The sequence below is a fragment of the Protopterus annectens genome, chromosome 14.part0 (assembly GCF_019279795.1).
Source record: "Protopterus annectens isolate FY-2018-M chromosome 14.part0, PAN1.0, whole genome shotgun sequence".
NCBI lineage: Eukaryota > Metazoa > Chordata > Ceratodontiformes > Protopteridae > Protopterus > Protopterus annectens.
This window is the reverse complement of record NC_056748.1, coordinates 143,901,200-143,927,258: the sequence shown is the minus strand read 5'-3', so window position 1 is coordinate 143,927,258 and position 26,059 is coordinate 143,901,200. Positions and strand designations below refer to the sequence as shown.

The 26,059-nt window shown below is 42.2% G+C and overlaps 1 protein-coding gene across 1 annotated transcript in view; it reads left to right on the top strand.

Annotated features, from left to right (window-relative positions):
• Positions 1 to 26,059, top strand: part of ATRNL1 (attractin like 1) — a gene marked incomplete in the record, with an annotated part of 6,064,901 nt that overhangs the window by 1,973,863 nt on the left and 4,064,979 nt on the right. Inside the window, 1 exon segment of the mRNA XM_044055896.1 lies at positions 7,946 to 8,129. Within this exon segment, the coding sequence (XP_043911831.1) occupies positions 7,946 to 8,129 (184 nt within the window).

The following is a 26,059-nucleotide window of genomic DNA, read 5'->3' as shown; positions in this document are numbered from 1 at the left end:
TTTTCTTTGACAAACAGTAAAGCAGAGTCTAAATCATCGAAGACCTTAGGACCATCAGGAAGGAAGATTTTAAGCTTGGCAGGAAACAGAAGGTATGTTTTAAACTGTGCTTTTTTAAGCTCCCTTATTAGTGGCAGAAAAACTTTTCTTTTAGCAATTACCATGGAAGAATAGTCATTGTCGAAGCACAGTTGTCTCATTAAACTTAACAGGAGCTTTAGCCCAAGCAGATTTAAGAACCATCTCTTTATCAAAAGATGATAGAAATCTAACTATAACTGATCTAGGATAGTTTTTGTTAGAGTTAGTATTAGCTATAGATCTATGTGCTCTTCGACACCAAAAGAGAATGCTTCTGGTAAATCTAAAGTTTTAGGGAGCCATGTTGTTAAAAAAGTAATATTGTTACCTTCAATATTTTCTGGCAGTCCAAAAATCCTAATGTTATTGCGCCTAGATCTATTTTCCAGGTCATCCAGCTTTGTTTGTAAATGTGTATTTTGTTTCAGCAGAAACTCAATGTTGATTTCCTCTTCTTGGATTCTATTTTCCATGTCATTCACAGCTTCTTCTATGCCTGTCATCTGGATCTTCTGTTGTTGCAGGTCTGTATGTAACAGGTCTATTTGTTTTGTAGTTTTTTCTATGAAAGTGTCTATTTTAGTATCCATTTGATCCATCTTAGCAGTAAGTTGCTGGACTATAATTATCAGAGACTGAAGTTCTTTCTTGATGCTGGAGTCTTGAGAATTTGTCTTACTGGAACTCATTTCAGACTGATAAACTGACAGGAAAATTTCCAAAGTAATTTCTGACAGGAATATTATTAAGATTTCCTTTCTTTTTTAGATATAGTTCAAGAACTATATAAAACAAACACATTTAGAAAGAAAATTACTTCAAAAATTAATTTTTTAAGTAATTAATTCCTGTCAATGTAATGAAATTGGTGGAGCTGAAGAAATCTGCTGCTATCCTGTGTTCATCCTTGGCCACGCCCCCCACACACTGTGTTTTTGAGTCAGACTTAAATGGACAAGTTAATTTCATACATCCTTGAATATGGAAAAGCAGGTCAGCACTCCTGAAGAATTTCAGCCGTGGATTTTTCTGTGGCTACAGGTAACTTTATCTGCCTTCAGGCTCTTTATAGCAGTGCAGAATGTGACTCTTATATCACATTAGACCTTGCAGAACTTTCCCTTTTTAAATCAGGCATAGATTCAGTCATACAGATAGTAATTTCTTCTGTCCACTGTTATCAAATAACAACACTGTTATACCTTCTCTCCAGTAGGATGCAGGCTTCCTCACCTGTTTGTTTCTGCAAAGGTTTAAACAGCCTTGCTTTATAAGCTGTGAAATACTCCCCATGAGTTCCTCTAGTGAAATAAGGAAACAATGTAACTTTAATTAGCCATGGCAGTGAAATAAGGAAACAATGTAACTTTAAGTAGCCATGGCAGTGAAATAAGGAAACAATGTAACTTTAAGTAGCCATGGCAGGCCTACAAAACTGTATGACTGCATTCGCTTTCAGGCATCCTCATCTCATTATTCCTTTAGTGACTCGGTTAGAGCATCATTTTCCACTCCAGCCTCACTCATAGTAGCTATGGCTAACAGGTTTTCATTAGCAGTTCAGATATGTTGGGGGGGGTACTGAGGTGGAGAAGGGTAAAGGAATTTAGTGAAGCTTTAACCTAATAGGAATTGAATGGGGGGGGGGGGGGTTGGTGGAATATTCCATTCTGAAGGTAAGCCAGAAATTGCTAAGTAGTAAAATTCATCCTTTGCTTTTAGACTAATATGTAACAAATTAAATATAATGTTCTGTGTTCAGTAAGTGAATGCGATGTTTAAACACTGATGCAACTCCGAACGCACTCTTTTTTCACCAAAGTAATAAAATTAAACACCTAAGCAGTGTCAGTGGTGCAACAGGTAACACTCGTCTTTGGAGCAGAAGGCTGCGAGTTCTATTCCTACACCAGGTAAATGGATTGTTGACACTGCAGTGCAGAATAAAAGTGCATCACTCCTGTGATGTTCATTGTGTTACCCTGCTGCAGTCATCACACTTGGGTTATCCTGTCATCAGGCAGTCCTGCAGTCGGCCTGAATTCCAAAGTCTTGGTCCGGCGTCGGTTGCTGTCGCTTCTTCCCTGACATCAGTGCGCCAGGGGTATATAAGAGGCATCCAACGCCATTTTCTTCTGTCTTTCTTGCCGCGCGGTGCCCAAAGCAGAAGCAGTTCGCAAGTGCCGGTCGGCCGACACCTGAGATTTTCGAATTGAGTTTCAGTCCGAAGTCTTCAAAACTAAGTACCCCGTTGGGGAACCTTTTCTTGTGGGAAACAAATACCTCATAAGGACTTTCATTCTTATTGTATACCTTGCCTAGGCCCAGACCACGACGTCACTGGTTGTCGGTTTTTTGCTAGGTTCAATAAGCGAACTATAAAGTGACGCTTTGATTTCGCACGACACTACTTAGGTAGGAAATTTAATTACACTATGCCGTTGGAGCAACCGACTACCGGCGTGCATAAAAAATGCAAAGATAAAAGACAGGCAGCCTAGATCCAAGCCAGACTCTGAGGCCTCGGCTGGGCCAGTCGCTGGTTCTCCGGTTTTCAGTGAGGCGCCCAAGCAGTCCCTGGCTACTGCAGAATTGGAACCCCAGACCGCTTCGGATTCTCTAGCAGAGTTCTAGGCCGACACAGCCATTTTCTTTAGGCCCTACCGATGACATTGCAGAAGGAGAAGCCAGTGCTGTAGAAACACCTTTGGTTTCAGAAGGTGTCTTCAGACAGACTACTCTCACCATAAAATCTTATGCTAAGCTCTAAAACCAAAAAACACTGCTCTTCAGTCTCCAGTTCAAGGCCCCATGCCTGAGAAACAGATGCTTAAAATGGCTGAAGATTTGATTTCTTTAATCAGGGGTTCCCAACCCCCCCCCCCAACAAAAGGCCTAGACAAGAGGAGGATTATGCCTCCTCTGATCAAGTGTCTATTTCCTCAGGCTCCTCTGAGGAACAGGATTACTCCTTCCCCATTATGACAATTCTGATGCTGAAGATTCCATTCTCTCAGCTTCTCCCCCTGAAGACTATTCCTTTGGCAAAACCTTACATAACCATGGGGGAACATTTCCACTGGGAAGGTCAGGACTACTCCGACTCAGAGAAAAGGCTCCGAGAGTTTCTTTTACTCCCCCAGCACAGACCACTTGCTATCCCCCCAGTTTTAGACATTGTGGATGATGTTTACTTAGAATCTAGTCTAAATCCAGATTCTCTGCCTCCTGCTCCAGCCAAACCAGATAGATCCTATAGAGTGCCTGACTCACACAAATTCCTTTACAAAAGCCCTGTTGCTGATCCAGAGTCAATCTCCCAGGGTCCCAAAGGGGCTAAGGCTTCTATGGCTAAAAATCCTGTACCCTCTGAAAGGGACTCCAGAGCACTAGATAGGTGGGGGAAGAAGGTTTACACCTCAGCTACTCTAGCTATGAGAGCACTAAATAGTCAATTTCACATGCTTAAATACCAGCAATTCCTAATGTCTCAAATAAAACAAAAGATGAGCATGCACCCTCAACAGTCTGAATTCAAGGAAATGCAGGATCTGTTGCATGCAGCTGAACAGGTGGGCAAACATACTTTACAATGTGGATTTGATTCCTTGGAAGCTTCCTGTAGAGCAGCTGTTACTGGGTCTGTTATACGTAGGCATGCTTGGTTAAAGGAACAAACTCTGCCTGATCATGTTAAAGCAAAGTTACTAGATACACCCTTACAGCAGGATGTCTTATTTGGGGTTAAAGCAGAAGAGGTTTTAAAGAAAATGGAGGATAAGGCAAAATCTATGCAGACTGTCAAAGATTTCTTACAGGTACAGCCTCCATGCTTCAGCAGAAATTGGCCAACAAAAAAATTGGTCCTTTCCAGCTTCTGACAGACCACAGAGGGGTAAATACAGGCACCCAAGGGGCAGAGGACAAGCACAAATCCCTTACAAACCTCGCCAATGGGGCACTGCAACACAGAAGGGAGGAGAAGACGGGTCCCAAACTACTAGAAGGCAAACACAATGACTTACACCTCAAACTGCCAAGCAAAACTCTCTTGGTAGCTCCCTTGGGAGGAAAATTTGCACTTTTTGCAGACAACTGGCACATCGTCACAAAGGACAAATGGGTCCTAGACATTATCTCACAAGGATACAGATTCCATTTCCACACCTTGGCAAGGATAAAAGGAATGCCAAACCTGCCACAAAATCAATGGGCAGAGGCACAAAAAACAAATTACAGCTCTCATGGACATGAGAGCCATTCAACTGGTACCTACACAGGAACAAGGCCAAGGATTTTACTCAAGGCTCTTTCTAGTCCCCAGAAAGGACAATGCTTGGTGACCCATTCTGGACCTTTCAATTCTAAACACCTTCTTGCAAGTACCCAAATTCAAGATGCTAACACTACAGCAGCTTCTTCCCATGTTGGGCAAGAAAGCTTGGCTAGTAACGTTGGACCTCAAGGAGGCATACCTGCATGTCCCTACCAGACAAAATTGCAGAAGATACCTCTGTTTCATTGCAGGTTCAACCCATTACCAATTCTCTGCACTGCCCTTTGGCTTATCTACTGTGCCCAGGGTCTTCACAAAATGCCTGGCACCAGTAATTGCATACTGCAGACAAAGAGGAATTCAAATATACCCATACCTGGATGACTGCCTCATCCAAGCAGAAAGCAAGGACATTCTCTTACAACATCTGGCTTTTGTAAAACACCTTCTAAGTTGCCTAGGGTACACAGTAAACGAAAAGAAATCAAAACTAGTGCCCTCACAAATCATGACATTCCTGGGTGCCAGCTTGAATACAATGGCCCAGATGGCTTACCTGATGCCAGACAAACAACTACAACTAACTCAATACTTCAAAACAATGGCAACAAAGACCCAACTCCCTGCAAGAAAAATTCTGCAGGCCTTGGGCTTCATGCCATCTTGCATACTACTAATACCATTTGCAAAATTGCATATGAGGAAATTACAATGGTACCTAAAAAGCGTATGGACTCAACACAGCCACAGCTTGGAAACAATGATACCTCTCATTCCCTGCCTTCAACAGGAGTTTCTATGGTGGTCACAGGCATGTCACTTCAACAAGGGTCAGCCTTTCACCTTACCCCCAGCCAGGCAAACTATGACAACAGATGCATCGGACTATGCCTGGGGGGCACACATGGCAGGACGGTGCGTTCAAGGCATATGGACTGCAGATCAAAGGAACCTGCACATCAATCAAAAAGAAATGCTAGCTGTACAGAATGCTCTGACAGCCTTCAAGGACCTCTTACATCCAGGACAGCTTACAATAAGGACAGACAACACCACAGTAATGTGGTACATAAACAAACAAGGGGGTACACACTCCTACCCTCTATTCAGGCAAGCAGGCAAGCAATGGCCTTGTGGAACACAGCACTGGCTTACCAAGTTCAATTACAAACTCAATTACTGCCAGGAAAAAAGAACACATTGGCAGATGACCTAAGCAGAAACATCATGGATCCCCACGAGTGGAAAATGGATCCACAAGTATTTGCAATGATAACTCAAAAATGGGGGCACCCAGACATAGACCTGTTTGCCAGCCCCCAAAACTATCAGCTAACAAAATTTTGCACAAGGACATTTCACCATCAAGCTTGGAAAGTGGACGCAGTCTCATTCAGTTGGAAAATGCTGACAGTATATGCCTTCCCTCCATTGCCCCTTCTCACAAAGTTGCTGCTGAAAGTCAGGATGGAGAAACCCCGAATGATACTCATTGCCTCAGATTGGCCACACCAGCACTGGTACCCACTATTAAGGAATATGGCCCAGGGCCCACCATGGATTTTACCACAAATTACTCATCTGCTCACACAGCAAGACAGTCAGATCCTACACAGCCAGCTCAAAACCTTAAATATGGCTGCATGGCAAATCACCTAAGCAACCAGCCAGCTCCTCTTTCACAAGCTGTTATGGAGGATATTCTGGAAGCCAGGAGGAAAGCCTACTCAGACAAATGGAAAAGGTTTTGTGCCTTGAACCAATCTAAAGGCCAAAATACCCTTCAGCCGGTCATACCTCAGATTCTACAATATTTAACTGAGATGTTACACAAAGGCCTTTCTTTTTCATGTATTAAAATCCACGCCTCAGCTATTTCAGCTCACTATAACACAGATCCTCCCTTATTTTCACATCCACTTCTAAGGCAGTTTCTCAGAGGGGCCAAAAACATTAGGCCTCCCAGGAGAACACCAACACCAACTTGAGACCTCAATTTTGTTCTGGAAAAACTCATACTACCTCCTTTTGAGCCAGCTTTCTCAGCTGACTTACAGTTTATATCATGGAAGACTGCCCTGCTGCTAGCAATTACTTCAGCCAGAAGAGTCTCAGAGCTTCAGGCACTAATGGCAGTAGAGCCTTTCCTCATTTTTCATCAAGACAGAGTTTCTCTACGAACTAACCCCTCTTTTATGCCTAAGGTGGTATCCAGTGTGGCTCTAAATCAAACCATCCATTTACCCACCTTCTTTCCAAATCCACAGAACAAAGGAGAAAGACTCCTGCATTCCTTGGACATTCACAGGCAGCTACATTACTACTTGGATAAAACTAAGGTTTTCAGAAAATCTGACCAGCTTTTTGTATCCTGTGCTACAGCATCACAAGGAAAGGCTATCTCAAAACAGACCATTTCAAAATGGATAGGACATTGCATACATTTTTGCTACACCCACCATGGAAAACCAGTTCCTGCTAGCATAAGGCCCCACTCTACCAGGGCAGCAGCTACATCTACAGCCTTCCTCAGGGGGGTCCTAACCATGGATAATTCTGGAAGCTGCAACTTGGAGTTCAGTACACACCTTCACCAAACACTATCACTTACCACTTTACTCTAAGACTAGAGCTGGCTTCGCCACTGCAGTTTTGCAGGGCCTTCTAGCCTCCTCTAACCTTGTTTGACTCCACCTCCTATCCTTAGCTTTGGGATTCTACCCAAGTGTGATGACTGCAGTAGGGTAACACGATGAACATAGTACAGTTTTGTACCTACCATAAATGTAGATGTTCGAGTGTATACCCTGCTGCAGTCCAGGTTACCCTCCCTCCATCTCCTCTGACCTAACTAAAAACTTTCAATACATTAAAATCTGATACAACCTTTGTGGTGTATTTGCTTATAGCTGGAGGGATGTTTTGTTTGTGATAAACTTTTATTATTGGTACTATCTATTGACCACCTTTTGGGGGGGCACCTGACATCTGGGGCAAGAAAAACTGAAGAAAATGGCATTGGATGCCTCTTATATACCCCTGGCGCCCTGACATCAGGGAAGAAGCGACAGCAACTGATGCCGGACCAAGACTTTGGAATTCAGGCCAACTGCGGGACCACCTGAAGACAGGATAACCCAAGTGTGATGACTGCAGCAGGGTATGCACTTCAACATCTGCATTTATGGTAGGTACAAAACTGTACTTTAGCTGTCTTTTGGCTGAGATGTCAAACCAAGTCCCCATCTGCTTGAGTTGGTAGTAGTTCAGGTGGATGTAAAAGATCTCATGGCACCTATCGAAAATAATGGGGGAAGTTCCACGATGCCCTTGCCAAATTACCCCTAGAAGTATAATATGACATCTTGGCTCTCCCCTGAGAAGAGGATGCTAGCTGAGTGAGACTAACCTGGTCAAGGATTAATTAAAAATAAAATAAAATATGAAATGCAGAAATTTGTGGCATGGTTGAATAGACCTACAGAAGCTGTAATAGGATTAATTTTCATGCATTCAGTTCATTGTGTTTTCCTTTGAACTAGTAGTTTAGTAACATTATAATGAAACAAATGTGCTTGTTTCTTACAGGGACTAACCTGTGGACGGTGCCTGAAACCAGGGGTGCAATTGTACAAGGTGGATACGGCCACAGCAGTGTCTATGATTCCATGACAAAATCTGTGTACTTACATGGCGGATACAAAGCATTAACAGGAAATAAGTATGGGCTGGTGGATGATCTCTACAGATACGAAGTCAACACCCGGACATGGTAAGACAGTAAGAAGAATTTTACTAAAGTGTTAGTCATAAAAGGAAAGATCCAAAGATCAGACTGCTTTACAGTAATTTGTGTGTGTTATCAGTTGCACTTTTATGTACCGTGATAACATTCAGAGTAAAGTGAACAGCAGGTGTCTTTTAATGGCACAAAATAGAACTCTTAACATTTATTTATGTTCCTTTTTAGCCCATCCAAACCCTGTTGTTCCAGGAATACTTCAGTAACATGGTTTTCTAATAGCATACATAGAGATCCAACCCCCTACCCTATGCTAAATGCAATTTACAATGTTGCAGTGCTGATCAAACCTCTTCCTATTGCCAATATATTGCCCCATTTAAAAAATGCTGTTGTCTGACACATAACAGTAGTGAGATGTACATATTGCTCAGCTTTGGAAACCAAGATTACTCATGCTGCATTAAAATTCCTGCAAAGGAATAGGTTCATAGGTTCATACTAGGCTATCTGCCCTAGGGAATTTATAAGCCTAGCCAGAGTGTGTTTGGCTTTCACCACCCATTTTAAATTAATTTTGCTATGCCCTTTTTCGAGGTTGGTATACTGTGCCTCTGTCTAACAGTGACACAGAAGTGATACCCGGGGTAAACCTACGATCTCCCATCCCCTCATCAAGATTCCTCTTGAAGAGAGTCAGTGAGGGACTCTGCCTAACCTGGACTGGGATTTTATTCCAGAGTGAAGGGAGCCTCTGGGTTATGAATCTGTCCCTCCAGCATGTCCTATTTATTTCAGTGCTGAGGTTCAAGTCTCTCAAGCGCGTAGTTCAATGGGATTTGGATTTTCTGAGGTGCAGCATATCCATTAATTCCGGGTTGGACATGGCTTTATACGTCAGGCACAGATCGCCTCTGAGCAGGCGGTATGCCACTGAGTAGAGCTGGAGTTTCTTTAACCGGGCAGCATATGGCATCTGTTTGAGCCCTTTGATCCTCTTGGTGAGGTACTTTTGGGGTCTTTCCAGTTGCTGCAGGTGTCTGGTAAGGTACATCCCAAAAGGGGCACTGTACTTAATTATGGGCCTGATGAGGGATGAGTAAAGAGGCACGATGACCTCCCCTGATCTAGATGTGAATATCTTCATGATTAGGTGGGCTATATAAAATGTTTTTCTAACCACTTTGGCCATGTGGTTGTCAAATGAGAGATTGCTATCAACTTGGGTCCCCAGGTCCCTAATTACTTCTTCTGTACTTAATGGATTACCACCTATGTGGTAATTTGTGGGCACTTTGTTTTTGCCAAAGGGGATGACTATACACTTTTTGGCGTTTAGCTTGAGGCCATGGCTCTGGCACCAGTTGTCTGTTTCTATGAGGCCCTTTTGGAGGATGCTTGTGTTGGCTGGAGAGTCAATTATGGCGCCCAGTTTGCAGTCATCTGCGAACTTGGTCAGCCACAGTCCTTCCGTGTTGGCCTGTACCTCTGAGAAATATATACCGAACAAGAGAGGTTCCAGAACTGAGCCTTGTTGGATGCCACTTGTAACTGGTTTGGAGTTTGACATGGCTCCAGCAATTCTAACCATATGGGTTCTGTCCTTGAGCCAGTTTGCAACCTATCTAGTGACATAGGGGTTTATATTTAAGCTGGTGAGCTTATCTATAATGCCCGAGTGGGGTATTGTATCGAAGGCTTTTGCAAGGTCCAGGTAGGCTGTGTGGACCACCTTCCCCTCGTTAATGGCCTTGATGACTGTTTCAAAGAAATCAACCAGGTTTAAGAGGCAGGATCTGCCCTTAACAAAGCTGAACTGGGTAGGATCCAGTGTCTGTAGGTCCCCAATATCTTTATTTATGAGGTCCATGATGATCCTTTCCATAGCTTTGCAGACCAAGCTAGTCAGGCTTATGGGGCGATAGTTTCCAGGATCCATTGAGGCACCATCTTTGTGGAGAGGGACCACTGTTGCTGTACGCCACTCTCTGGGTACATATCCTGTAGTAAGGCTGAGATTGAACAGTAGTTTTATGTTTGGGTTTAGCTCTTCTTGGAGTTCATGTAGGACGCAGCCCGGGACACCGTCTGGTCCCATTGATGCTGTGTTTTTTGGTTTGGAGAGGGCGGCTCTTACCTGAGCATCTGAGATGTCAGGGGGGCAGCACTCTGCTGGGATAGATATTTTCCCTTTTGGTGGGGATGGGGGGGAGAAGTTTGCGCTGAACCTGTCAGCTAGGATGTTGGCAATGTCTGTGGGTTCAGTGTATTTTTTGTCATTTTGGACTAATTCTGAGCATATCTGGGAATTCCCACCCAGGTTCCTAACATACCTAAAGAAAGCCTTGTGATTATCCTTAGTGTCCTGTGCAATTTTTCTCTCGAAGCTGGCCTTAGACGATTTTATGAGTGCCCGTAGTTTTTTGCTAATACTGATCAGAGATGCCTTCCCTTTTTGGGATTTTGCTCTATCATGTAGTAGCTTCCTCCTTCTATTGTATAGTTTGGTTATGGCTGGGGTCCACCAGACAGGACATCTGCCTTTGGAGGATTGGGTCTTGGTTTTATTTGGGATTGCATGATCCATGCATTCCTGAAGGTGTTCATAGAATGTGTTTATAAAGGATTCTGCGGTCTGGGCTGTATTTTCCCCAGGCCCGGGGACTTTGAAGAATTCCACCTCAGTTTTGAGGAGTGTGAAATTTGCTTTAGAGAAGTTTTTCATTGTGGTTTTCTGGACAGGGGCTGGGGTTGGGTTGTGAATATCTGGTGAGATAAGTTTATGGTCTGATCTTACCAGTGAGGGATATACTTCTGGTCTGGAGCATAGAGTCCCCATGTTGGTGATGATCAGGTCCAGTATGTTTTCCCCTCTTGTGGGAGTGGTAACAAGTTGTTCCATAGCATTTGAGTTTATAAATTCTAGGAACCTTTGGGCTAGGGTTTTGGAGCTAGAGTAATGCTCCCAGTCTATGTTTGGGTAGTTGAAGTCACCCAATATAATGGTGTTTGGAGAGACCTTCATATTTTCCAGTGTTCTCAGGAAGGCCGAGTGGGGTTCCTGGGTTTGGGAGGGTGGTCTGTAGCAGGCTATAAACTGGAAGGGAGTTTTACCTACTGTTAGTTGCACATGGATAGTCTCTGATGCTTCGTGCTGTGCCACCAACCTGGAGGTGTGGGTATCTTTGACGAATATTGACACTCCCCCTCCTTTTGTGGTTCGGTCCAAGTTTTGGGGCCGAAAAGCATGGTATGAGGTATAACCTGGTGGTGCTGGGGTACTCTCGGGAGTCTTGAACCAGGTTTCTGTTACTGCACAGATATCGATGTTCTCCATGCTAAGGAGAGTTTTGAGTGCGTGCATCTTGAGGTTTATACTTCTGGCGTTGAGTAGCATTACTCTTAATTTCTTATCCCTTGTGATACCTATGGAGGTGGGTTTGTCTTTTGAGCCTTGCCTAAAAAAGTCACTATGGGGGTGGCAAGAGCCTTTGCCAATATCCAAAAGCCCAGGGGTGATAGGTGCAAGCCATCCCTAGTGAAGCATCGTGGCTTGTCGAGCATGTCATCCCAGGCTGTCAGGCATTGGATCCCCTTTGAATGACACCAATATTTTATCCAATTGTTGAAATTGATCATCTTGTCTTCATATTGTGGCATCATTCTTGGTGAGGGTAAGATGCTACTCAAGGTCAGGGTCATACCGGCCTGGGCTACATGCTCAGAGAGCTCCTCTATGTTTCTTTTCATGTAGTCCAGGGAGGTACATCTCAGGTCATTCACACCAGCATGGACAATGAATGAGTCATATTTGTATTTGCCTTGGAGTGACCTGGGTGCTTGTGTTATGTGGTGGATCCTAGCGCCCAACAGGAAGCTCACCATGACCTTCTCCTTGTTCAGCCTGGTGAGCGGGACGTCAGTGTGCCTGACGATAGAGTCACCTATTACAAGTGTATCAGGTGTGTTGTTTAGCCTTAAGGACTGTGACTGTTCGGCACACTGGCTTTGTGAGCTATGTGTTGCACGTGTTCTGTTTTGGGGTAGCGGTTGCTTGGGTGTCTGCTTTGGAGGTCTCTCTGCTGCTTAGGCAGATTTTTATTTAGAGCCTCCGAGTATGTTTTTGTGTGTTTATGTGTTTGGTTTGCTGTCGTGGTAGGTCTATGTCAGACTGGAATTGTAGTGAGCATGGTTTCCTTCTCCTCCTGACTGGTTACGCCAGTACTGAGTTGAGAGAGCTTAGCCTCCAGTTTGGCTATATGGTTGCATCTCTCACATGTGTTGGAATTTGTTGGGAGGAGGAGAGGGTTGTCTGTGTACATGAGGCAGTTGTAACATTGCCTCAAGATTCCCAGATTCACCAGCTGGACTGGAGAGGAGATTGACAACTGACCTTTGGACATGCTAGAATAGTATTGCGAATTCCTTTATAATTGGAAAAAAAGGGCCAATGGGGAACAAGGTACTCAAGGGGAGTTTATGAGGGTGTAGTGCTTTTAATTTTTTAGTGCTGACTTAGTGAGCAAGTGCCAGGTAACTTAAATGCAAAAATGACAAGCAGTAACTTTCTTTCAAGTGAAACAAGGAAATAAGTACAGTAAGCAATGCAGATATCACTAGGTATCCACAGAAGCGCTGAAAAGCCATGTTTTAGGTGGAATTAGCATTTCAGGGAAATAACAAGCAAACAAAGAACAAACATACAAACAAAGCTAGATTCAGCAGGCCTGGATCTAGTCTATGCTACAGCAAACAAGGTGTACCAATTTCAGTAAGAAGTAGTTCAAATATGCAGGCACTACAAGCCTTTAACCAGAAATTCCCAGCTCAGAAGGGCATACATACAACTATAAAAATACACTTAAACATATTTTAACACTCCAGTACTTTAATACCTAAACCACATAAAACCTAAAAATATATAAAATGCATAAATTAATGAAGTTGAATAAAATAGAAATCTGCACAATTTATGAAGCTTAGTTAATGCTTAGCTGATATCAACTTTAGGAGAGGTAATAGGGAAATAATTTCATTCACACCTGTATTATGGTTGGCTGCTAGAGACAGTTGCCAAAATAATTCCCTATAATCCACAGTATCCTCCTGTTGCCCACCCTAGCATCTTTATGTACTTGTTCAAGGACATGAAACTTAAACTGACCAATACAGCACTCTCTCAGGTGTTTTCCTAAAGCATTTGTGTCTTTATTTTTGAAAATATCATGTACATGTTCATATATCTGTTTTTTCAAGGGTCTCTCCATTTGGCCCACATAAAATAAACCACAGATGTTACAAATGGCAATATAGACCTCTCCAGTGCTATTACAGTCAAAGTACTAGAGGTCGTGATTTGTCTATTCCTAGAAGGTATATTTATACAGTCCAGATCCGCTATAACAGGGCACTGCTTACATGTGCCCCATTTATGTGTAACAGTTTTTACTTCTTTCTTAGTTTGTTCACATCGTAGCTGGCCTCATACAAATTTTTCAAACTGTTACCTTTTTATAGACAAAATTAAGTAGTTGATTAAACACCTGTAAAGCACCTGGGAGTTGCTCAAATATCCCACAGTATTTAATCACAATATTTTAATGTTCTTCCAATCCTGATTATATCCTATACATAAAGCCTTGGGGAACATATCCATACTTTTTGTCTCAGTGTCTCAGTGGTGAAACCACTACTCCTCCATAATGGGGTGTCAGATTAATTTAAACTGCTCAGTATTGGGAAGTATCTTACCCCACCATCCAGACTGAGCTTTAGCCATAACAGTATCTAATAACTGATCTAGATAACCTCTCTATAGTAACATATTTCTTAGTTCACCACATTCTGTAATAAAATCAGAATACAAGGAGGTCATACCGGCAGTCCTCACCAATTGCCCTTTAGCGATGCTCCATTTTAGGAAAAGAAGTAGTTTTTGTAAATATTCAATAAAATGAATTAGTTCAACCCAGACCCTGGTCCATAGTACATGAATGTCATCTAGAAAATTTTTGTATAAATGACAATAGTTAAAATAACTGAGTTAATAATAAATTGCTTTTCCCACTAGTACAAGACTAAATTAGCAAACATGGGGTTACATCCCACCCCCATAGCTATGCCACTATGCCGTTTAAAGATTTCACCTTTGAAAAACAAAAAATTGTGCTTTAATACAATTTCTAAAAGTTCACATAAAATATGACAGTTTCTATGGGTCAAAAAGTCACTAAATATTATGGTATCTTCAAACCATGTTAGTCCTTGATAATGTGATATAACTGTGAACAGATCTACCACATCTATGGTTACTGAAGGATGTTTGGTTGAGCTGATTAAGAAATTCCCACGAGTCCCGGATAATGCGAGACCTACACCTAAAAATGGTTTCAATTTCCTATCTATGTATACTGCTAGTACACAAGTCTTCATACCACTAGGTAACAGTATTAACTGGAGTGGCAGATTGTACACATTTTTATGCACTTTAGGGATGCTGAAAATACAAGGAATGTGTGGATCCTTATTGGTCAAAAAATCAAAAGTACCTATAGCAGTAACTTTTTGCATTAACAAATCGTTCAACATCAGCTCTCCTTTCTGATGAGAAATATTGACCTCATTTCTGGAAACTGGAGAATATATATCACCCTGATGGTAGTGAATTCAACATTCTCCCAGAATAATCAATGGCAACCATAATAACTAATCATAGGAGGTTACTATGCTGTTGGCCCTAAGGCCTCTACAAACCTAGCCATGTTATACCCTTGTTCCCTTATGGACCAAGATATATAGTCTATATTTGCATGCAAATCTGAGATCAGCACTGGCTGCCCATGTCTAATAGGCACAGACATAGGTGAAACTCCCAGTGTAAATTTACAGTTTCCCATCCAAATGTCCAGGTTACACTTAAATAGGGTCATTGAGGAGCTCTGTTTTACATGAATTGGGAGTTTCCTGTTAATATCACAGGCTGGGTTAAGATATCTAAAGTGAGTGGATCTTGTCCCATTGGATTTGTGGATGTGCAGCAGCTTCATCAAGGCAGGGTCTGAGACTGCTCCATAGGCCAGGCATAAGTCTCCTTTAAGCAGTGTATATGACACTGAATGAAGTGATAGGGCTTTCAATCTGCCCATGTAGGTCATGAGTTGTAGGCCCTGAATTTTCTTGGTGAGAAACCTCTGAAGTCTCTCCACTTGCTGCAGATGTCTGGTGAGGTACATACAGAAGGGTCATTGTAATTAATTAGTGGTCTAATGAGAGCCGAGTACAAGGGAGTTATACCCTCCTTAGCTTGGGATTAGGGTTGCCACCTTTTCAAATGCCCAAATTGGGACATTTCTTGTAGAAACGTGCAATTTTGCAGGACAGACATACCCATGGGGAGTGCAAAGGACATAACATCACTGTTTTTATCCAAACAAAAGCTTATTCTTATAGTATATGAGTTGTTTATGCTATTTCGTATAATATTTAGGTGTTTCAGATACAAAATAACTGTTTCATGCAACTATTAAAGAAAATTTAGTAAATATTTTTTGCCTTAAAATCGCAGGACATTTGCCATTTTTTAGATTTTTTTCTCAGGACTAAACTGCCCAAAGTGGGACTGTCCCTCGCAAAGAGGGACAGGTGGTAACCCTACTTGGAATGCTATACCCTTGCTTATGAGGTGTGCAACATAGAAGGCCTTCCTTACTTCTGTGGACACCTGATGATCAAAATTAAGGCTGCTATCAACTTGCTTTCTTAAATTTCTCACCACTGGGTTTGAAATTAGTGGGGTATTATTAATGTTGTAATTAGCAAGAGTATCTCCTTTATCAAAGGAGATAATGCATTTTTTGTGTGTTTAGTTTAAGTCTGTGGCTTTGACACCAGTTGTTTGTCTGTGTAAGCCCATTTTGTAGTCTGTTAACATCAAGTGGGTAAGCCGTAAGCCATCTGTTTTCACCTGGTCTTCTGAAAAACAGATACCAAACAGTAGGGGGCTTGGCATAGATTCTTGTGGAACACCACTGGTAACAAGTCTGCTAGTAGAGGTGGCATCCCCAATTTTGACTTTGTGTGTTCTGTTTGTGAGCCAGCTCGAAACTCAACTATTGTAATAAGGGTTAATCCCCAGCTGGGTAAGTTTCTCAGTGATGCCTGACTGAAGGATTGTGTCAATGACCTTAGCTAGGTTGAGATAGGCGGTGTGAACTGTGTTACCTTCATCCAGGGCCTTGATGACATTCTCGAAGAAGTCCACCAGGTTTAGCAGGCAAGAACTTCCCATAATGAAGACAAACTGGTTTGGGTCAAGAATTTTTGAAGGTCACCTATATCCTTGTTGATAAGGGGCATGATCATTCTCTCCATGGCCTTACAGATAAGGCTGGTTAGGCTGATGGGTCTATACTTCCTGGGGTCGGTTGAGAGACTCCCTTTGTGAAAGTGGATTACGGTTGCTGTTTTCCCCTCAGCTGGGACAAAGCCAGTGCTTAGAATGAGATTGAAGAGCATGCTCAGTAGTTCTGCTAAAGCAGCCTGGGATGATGATGTCCCATAGAGGCTGGGTTTTTGGTCTTGGAGAGTGCGGCTATAACCTGCTTTCTGAAAATAGTACGTAAAGGGCTGGTGGCACGTTTGTTATGGGGTATGATTGGTGGGGACAGGGTTTTTGCCAAACCTGTGCACTAGCAGTTTGGTGATATCCTCAGATTCAGTATAAGTGGGTAGCATCCATAGCTAGTTTGGCACAAAGCTGGGCCTTCCCTTTTAGATTTCAGACATAGCTAAAGAATGCTTTCTGATTTTCCTTAGCTAGGGATGCTAATTTACTTTCATAATTACAATTGGAGGACTTTACAATCTGCTTGTTTATTCTTTGGAGGGAGTTTCTCCTTTGCTGGGATCGGTCCCACTTGTTGTTTGACAGCAGTTTCTTTCCCTTAATGTATAACCTGTTTATGCTGGATGTCCACCAGGGTGGCTTAGATGTTCTTCATCTCACATTGCTGCAGTCCTAACACTAGGGGTAGTCCGCTGTCCCAGTCGGCCCGAATACCAAAGTATAAGGCTGACGTCGGTCAAGGCGCATTTGTCTGACATCAGGACGTCAGGGTACAAATGCGCATGACCGACGTCATATCCTCAGTCTTTTTTGCCGCATGGTCCGATGCAGAAGCAGTATTGCGAGTGCAGGTTGGCGTTCTGAAATTTTCTGAAGTCGGAGTTTCAGACGGAATCAAAGTTGGCTAAGTAGCCCCTTGGACAATATTTTGTTTTTTTCTTGCCTCAGTATTTAACCGGATGTCAGAAAAAGTGAATAACTGTATTTCTTGTGGGAAACAGATACCTCATAGGGATTACCATACTTTGTGTATTCCTTGCTTAGGGCCTGAGCACGACATTGTTGGCTGTCGCTCTTGTGCTAGATTTAACAAGCGCACTATTAAGAGAAGATTAGATTGTGCCAGGTTAGTTTTTGGGAAGCGTTGTAATTACAACATGCCGTCGGATGCCCCGACGCCCGCTTCATCTAAAAAGCGCAAGGACAAAGCAGTGAAGCCTAGGGTGGAAGAACCGTCTGTCCCGGACGTCGGTTCTTTAGAGGGCTCGGTGGAGCCGGTGGTTCTACCAGAAGTTCCTTTGGATTCCCAGGGAGAGACTTTACTGTTACAAGATGTGTCCTCTCAGGAGGTAGGCCAGGCTGAAGGGGCTTCTCAGGTAGCTGTTCTCCCCTCCCTTCCTAAGGTGGTCAGGCCCCCCCTCTCTGTTTCCAAGGCTTCTTCTAGAGGCAGGCCAGGATTATCTTATGTGGGGGTCTCCCCTAGTTCTTCAGGGTCTCTGCCTAAGAAACATATGCTTAAAATGGCAGAAGATTTGATTACTATGATTAGAGGTTCTATGCCCCCCCCTGATAAGAGGCCTAGGGTGGAACCTGAGCTTGAGAGTTTTCAGCAGTGTTCGGAGGCTTCTGAGTCTTCGGCTGAAGACTTGCAGGAGTATCCTCCTTATTCTGATTCTGATGTAGATGATTCTACTCCTTCGGCTTCTCCTCCTGAGGATTTTTCTTTTCAGAGACTCTTCATTCCATGAGGGAGCATTTTAAATGGGAAGGTCAAGATTTCTCTGATTCCAGGAAAAGGCTTAGGGAATTTTTGTTTCTACCCCAGCATAGGCCTTTGGCTATACCTCCTGTTCTGGATGTGGTAGAGGATGTTTTTGCAGAGGCTTCCCTGAATCCTGATTCTTTGCCTCCTGCCCCAGTTAAACCGGATAGGTATTATAGGGTGCCTGAAGCTCATAAGTATCTTTTTAAGAGTCCTAGGGCAGACCCAGAAACTGTTTCTCAGGGCCCTAAAGGTGTTAAGGCTTCTGTTGTTAAAAATCCTGTTCCTTCTGATAAAGAGGCAAGGGCTTTGGATAGATGGGGGAAGAAGGTGTATACTTCTTCCACTTTAGCCATGAGGGCTTTGAATTGCCAATTTCACATGTTGAAATACCAAAATTATCTCCTTTCACAATTGAAATCTAAGGTAGATGCTCTGGCGGAAGGTATTGAGTGTAAAGAGTTGCAAGATTTAGTTCATGTTTCTGAACAGGTGGGTAAGCATTCCTTGCAATGTGGTTTTGATGCTGTGCAGGCCTCTTCGAGGGTGGCAGCCACTGGTTCTGTTCTTCGCAGGCACGCCTGGCTGAGGGATCAGAATTTAGCTGAACATGTAAAGACAAGGATTTTAGATGCTCCTTTACAATCTGATGTGTTATTTGGTGCGCCTGTGGAAGCAGTTTTAAAGAAAATGGAGGACAAGGCTAAGTCTATGCAGACTGTTAAAGATTTTTTGCAGGTTCAGCCTCCAAAGTTTAGTAGAAATTGGCCTACTAAGAGGTGGACATATCCTTCTTCTGATTCTCAGTCTAGGGGTAGATCTAGACGTGGTAGGGGCAGAGCTCAAGGTTCTTTTAGGCCTAGAACAGGGAGTTCACCTGCCCAGTCTTCTGGTGAGGGCAGGGGTCAGTCCTTTCGTAAGCAGACCCAATGACCTGCCTTTTCAGCTGCCAGAGCCTTCTCGTCTGGCAGCACCTTTGGGAGGAAGGCTGGCACTTTTCAAAGAAAATTGGAGTGTTATTACCCAAGACAGATGGGTATTGGATATCGTTCACCACGGTTACAGGTTTTATTTCCATACCTTGCCTCCTTTCAAAGGCATGCCAGACATTCCTCCTATACAAAGAAAAGAGGCTCACAAGCAAATTTCTCTGTTACTCCAGTTAGGGGCCATTCAGCCGGTTCCTGTGCCAGAAAGGGGCCTAGGATTTTATTCTCGCCTGTTCCTAGTAGCAAAAAAGGGGAACACATGGAGACCAATTTTGGATTTGTCTATCCTCAACACTTATCTGGACATTCCCAAGTTCAAAATGTTGACGTTACAACAGCTTTTACCTCTGCTGGGCAAAGATCACTGGATGGTAACTTTAGATCTCAAGGAGACTTACCTTCATGTGCCTATCAGACTCAGTTGCAGGAAGTATCTGCGTTTCCGAGCTGGAAATTCACATTATCAGTTCTCTGCATTGCCCTTTGGCTTATCTACTGCGCCCAGAGTATTCACAAAAGTTCTGGCTCCAGTTGTAGCTTTCTTCAGGCTAAAAGGAATACAAATCTATCCTTACTTGGATGACTGTCTGATTCTGGCCCAAGAAATGGACGAGCTTCTTCAGCATCTGGAATATGTGATAGCAGTGCTAAGATGCCTGGGGTATTCTGTGAACGAAATAAAGTCCAGTCTAGTACCCTCTCAAGACATGTGCTTTCTGGGTGTGAGACTGAATACAGCAGCCCAGATGGCCTTTTTAACCCCGGACAAACAAAAGAATCTTTCCCTATACTTCCATCAACTTTCTCTTCAGTCCGGGCTGACTGCAAGGACAGTCCTTCAAGCCTTAGGGTTCATGGCATCTTGTATTCTGGTGCTTCCCAATGCCAAACTGCATATGAGGAAGCTGCAATGGTATCTGAAAAATGTATGGACACAGCACTGCCAGGATTTGGACACTGTCATTCCAATAATACCTTGCATTCAAAAGGAATTTTTGTGGTGGGCTCAGGAATGTCACCTAAACAAGGGACTCTCTGTGACCCGGCCAGAGCCGAGTCAGATTCTAACGACAGATGCCTCAGACATAGCTTGGGGAGCTCATCTGAATGGAAAGTGGATACAAGACAAGTGGCCTGCCAGACTACAACATCTACATATCAACATGAAGGAGATTTTAGCAGTCCAGTTTGCATTACTGGCTTTCAAGGAGTTACTTCTTCCAGGGCAGGTGTTGATTCTAACAGACAACACAACTGTCATGTGGTACATCAACAAGCAAGGGGGAACACATTCTTATCCTCTATGCAGGCAAGCAATGATTTTGTGGGAGACTGCGCTCAGCTTGCAGCTAAATCTTCAGGCAAGGTTTCTGCCAGGAGCACAGAACTCCTTAGCAGATGTGTTAAGCAGACAAATCATGGATCCCCACGAGTGGAAACTGGATCTTCATGTATTTCGAAAATTGACAGTGTCATGGGGAACTCCAGACATAGATCTGTTCGCTTCTCCACTAAACCACCAGCTGCCACAGTTTTGCACGAAAAGGTTTCATCACACAGCTTGGAAAGTGGATGCTCTTCGCTCAGTTGGGAAAATCTTCACGTGTATGCCTTTCCACCTCTGCCTCTCCTCCCAAAGGTACTCCTAAAGGTCAGACAAGACAAGCCAAGGATGATTTTGATAGCTCCAGATTGGCCTCGGCAACACTGGTACCCATTACTGAGGAATCTGGTAAGGAAGCCTCCATGGCCTTTACCTTTAATTCCACACCTTCTCTCTCAGAGGGACGGTCATCTACTCAATGTCAAGCTTCACTCTCTTCATCTAACAGCCTGGCATATTCTGTTTTGAACCACAGCAGGTCTCAACTTCCTCAACAAGTTTTGAATGTGATTATGGAAGCCAGAAGACCTAGTACACGTAAAGTGTATGCAGAAAATGGAAGAGATTTTTATTTTGGAGTGCAGCAAAGGATTTGGATGTTTCAGAGCCTAATTTGAGTGTGGCTCTTCAATATCTTACTGAGTTATTGGACAAAGGTTTGTCTTTCTCTTCCATTAAGATTCATGCTGCAGCAATTTCAGCTCACTATGATTGTGACCCACCATTGTTTTCTCATCCTTTGTTCAAGCAATTTCTTAGAGGGGCAAAGAATATAAGACCCCCACGTAGAGCTCCTACTCCTGCTTGGGATCTCAATTTTGTGTTGGAGAAACTTACTCTACAACCTTTTGAGCCTGCGGCTACTGCTGAATTGAAATACTTGTCATGGAAGACTGCTTTTTGTTGGCCATTACTTCTGCAAGAAGGGTTTCTGAATTGCAGGCCCTTATGGCGGTTGAGCCTTTTTTGATTTTTCATAAGGATAGGGTATCATTACGTACTAATCCTTCCTTTATGCCTAAAGTGGTTTCTAGTGTGGCTTTAAACCAAACTATTCATTTGCCTACTTTTTATGCAGATCCCCAAAATAGGGGGGAAAAGATTTTGCACACTTTAGATGTACACAGGCAGTTGCGTTATTATTTAAGCAGGACTAGGGATTTTAGGCAGTCTCAACAGTTGTTTGTTTCTTTTGCTTTGAGTTCTCAGGGCAAGCCTGTGTCAAAACAAACTATATCTAAGTGGATTGGGTTTTGCATTGCATTCTGTTATTCCCATCATGGCAAGGAGATTCCAGCTGGGATTAGGCCTCATTCCACTAGGGCTACTGCCACTTCAACAGCATTTCTAAGGGGGGTGGCAACTAAGGATATTTTGGAGGCAGCTACTTGGAGTTCAGTGCATACTTTCTCCAAGCATTACCATCTTCCTCTCTATTCTAAATCCAGGGCGGGTTTTGCCACTGCTGTGTTGCAGGGCATTTTGGCAGCTCCTGCTTCATTATAGTTTGGCCATCCTCCCTTACCTCTGCTTTGGGATTCTACCCAAGTGTTAGGACTGCAGCAATGTGAGATGAAGAACATAGTACAGTTTTGTACCTACCATAAATGTAGATGTTCGAAGATCCACATTGCTGCAGTCCAATTTAACCTCCCTCCTTCCCCTCTGTGTTTAGGGGTGGTTGTGTGGGTGGGGTTCTGTTTTTGTAAATTTGTATATATTGTACATATATTAGGTACAGGAGTGTTTGGTGTTTTTTGGTTTTGGCCTTATCTTTTTAGGGTATTCTGACATCTGGGGCAAGAAAAGACTGAGGATATGACGTCGGTCATGCGCATTTGTACCCTGACGTCCTGATGTCAGACAAATGCGCCTTGACCGACGTCAGCCTTATACTTTGGTATTCGGGCCGACTGGGACAGCGGACTACCCCTAGTGTTAGGACTGCAGCAATGTGGATCTTCGAACATCTACATTTATGGTAGGTACAAAACTGTACTTTTTCATGAGGATCTTGATTTGATCCGTTCCAGCATGGCTGAGTCTGTACATGTATATTGATGTTTATACAGGAGCCAGCCAAATACCCTGGTCATGGGTAACTCCATTTGTGTACACTTCAGTATAGGGCTAATTTCTGTCAGTGTTGGCAGGGGGTCCAAAACTATTGATGCCATCGCTCAGTAGGCTATAGTTTGCTTTATAGAAATTTTTTAACCTTTTTTCTCCTGAGGGTGGATCAGGTATTATCGTTATTTCTAATGAAAATGATTTATGATCGGACTTTACCCAGGAGGGCTGCACACATGGGGTAGTGCAGCAATCTCCCATGCTGGTGAACACTATGTCAAGGATGTTAGAGCCCCTTGTGGGCGTGCTATCTATGTGCTGCAGAGCATTTGTGTTAACAAAATCCAGGAACCTTTGGCCGAGTGTGTTCATGCTCATATATGACTCCCAGTCGATGGAGGATAGTTTAATCACCCATGGCCAGGGTATTTGGCTGTACTGAGAGTGACTCAAGTAGGTCCAAGTAGGCTGTATGGTTTTCATGGTTCATGGTGGGGGACCTTTCCCTAACAATGACGTGGAGGGGGGGGGGGGTATTTCTTACAATTAGTTGAACTTGGAGTAACTCTATGGAGTCCTACTGTTTAACCAGTCTTGAGGTGTATTTGTCTTTAATTAAGATGGATAATCCTCCTCCCTTGTTTTTTTGACATTTGTTTTGTGGTCTGAACATGTGGAAGGCATTATAGCCCTGCAGCATAACCCTGAGTTTGTTTATGGTGGGTATTTTTATATTGGAAATTTTGTTCTTATGACATTGCCTAAAAAAGGCACTATGGGGGAGGCAAGTACCTTTGCCAGCAGACTAAGGCCTAGAGGCAACAGGTGAAGACCATCTTAGGCAAAGCAGCATGGTCTGTCAGCTATAACATCCCAGGCTGTCAGATACTGGGTCCCCCTGGATTGACACCAGAAGCTAAGCCAGTTGTTGAAGTCATTTTTTATTTGTATTGTGGCATCATCCTGGGTGAGGAAAGACTCTCCTGCTTAGGGCTAGGGACCTGCCTGGGACACACAGTCTGAAAGCTCAGTCATGTCTCTGTTTGTATAGTCTAGTGAAGTATCTCAAGTCATTCACACCAACATGGATTATGACAGAGTCATAACAGCACTTGTTGAGAGACTTAAGTGCATGTGTGATATGGTGGACCCTAACACCAGACAGGCAGCTGACCATGACCTTCTCCTTATCCATCCTGGTGAGGGGGACTTCTGTGCATCTTACTGTGGAGTCACCTATGACAAAGGCATTTGGTTTAGATATCTTTTGCCTTAGGGGCATATTGGGTGAGACACTGATATGTGTGTGTTATGTGTAGTGGGTGCTGTTGGGACCATTTTGTGTGCAGAAGGTTTGCGCTTGGGAGATATTTGCTCTTTTGGTATACTTCTAGTGAGTACCTCCACGTATGTGGGTTTATGTGTTGTGTGCTTGGTATTTGTGGTAGGTGGAGTGTGGGTGCTGACAACTGAAAAAATATTTTGAGATTTACTTGCTTACTTGCTTGGTGTGATGGATCTGCAGTGTTCTTAAGACACTCAGTCTTGCTGGCTAGATTCTGCTAAAATTCAAAGTCTAGTTATATTTGCATTCACAGTCTGTTGCATACAGAAACTTGCAGAATATACACTGATGAGAGAATATACTTTGCATCACTTGTCTTTAAGAGCAGTAACCAATAACTTTTATAATAAATAAAACTGGACAAACGTTGCAGTTTAAAAGTACTGTTCCAACTTTACTTCTCATATAGTACAGATGATGTGAGAGATATAACATTTACCTTGGGACTTGTGTCCCTACCAGACCTCTCTAACATAGCTGGATTTATACAGCTCTTTATATACAGTTTTAGTCCTGTAGAAACAATACTAAGCTTCCTTGTTTAACAATGTCTTGTAAGAGACCAGCTTTTCTGACAGTGTGAATATCCTGTAACAGTGTCCTGATGTCCATGTAGAAAAACATATTTTTGAGGAAACACATTGTCCTGTATTCTATTTGAATCTGCGTATAGAAACATGTGTTCTTATGTCAATGCTGATAAGCATATCCTGTTTTTTATGAAGAAAAACATATTTTTGAGAAAACACATTGTCAGAGATCAGCTTTTCTGACAGTGTGAACTTCATGTATTTTATTTGGATCTTTGTATAAAAAACATCTGTTATCCTGTTTTTCCATGCAGAATAACATGCCATTGTTCTTTAAAAGCAGATTTTGCATTTTTGTTCTTGCATACATCCTGTTTTAGTTTGTAAGGGAATAATGTCCATTCTTTAAAAGCAGATTTTGTATTTTTGCTCTTGGCATACATCCTGTTTTGAGTCTGTAAGGGAAGAATGTCCATTCAGCAGATTCCTTTTCCAAGCCATGGTCATTTAGTATGACTGCTGATCACATATTACTTAAACTTTGTTTCTGCATTTAAGCAAGCCTTTTCTTTCAGCATATTTACAACATAATTAATTTCAGATTTATATTCATAAAATCTAACAATTCCCTCTGTTTTAAACATACTCAAAACATTTTATATAGAAAACACAAGAAACAAACCTTTAGTTTGATACAACAAATCAAAATGCAATTTTACATAGTTAATACAATGATATTAAAGTATTACTACCAAAACTGAATGTATTTAAAACTTTTTCTTTTGCAGACCATTCTGTGAAAATATTTTATCAGTTATGAGCTGTCTGCTTTAATGTTATTTATTTATTTTTTTTTTAACATGATCAATTTATTCTTTTGCAATCACAGAATTTAATTTATGTTCATTAACTCTTTGCAACTGTTGAATTAACTATAAGAGACAGTAACCATGTGCTACTGCAAGCATTTATACACTACTGAAAACACACAGTTTCAATATCATTTTAACCATCACATTGTGTTCATGTCTCTGAACTGCTACAATGTATTCTGTACAGTATGTTTTTACATAAACCGTTTGCTATTTATGCATTTCAATTTACTAGGTATACTGGACCCACTTTTTTTAAAACATGTTTTTTCACACATATTTATTACTGGACATTAATCTAATTTGTACTGAATTCTTCTGCATTTGTACATACAATGACTATAAAGTACATTTAGTCTAATCTTACAAATTTAATAACATTAATATTAAGCAAAATCTTGGAAAATGTTTGTCTCTTTAGAAATATCTAGTGGAACTGATACCAAATCCATATGTCCTGTTATTTTAAACTACATACTCAACAATTATTAAAAATATTCATGCTTTTTATACCAACATTGTTTTGCCAAAAACGTATTAAAAATAGTGACCATTCTTGCTATTAGAAACATTTATGCATTTTGCATATCTTTATTCTCTCTTGTATAGCTTTAATAAAGCAATTTTAAATCATCTCTTGTTTTTTCTAAACAATAAAATAATA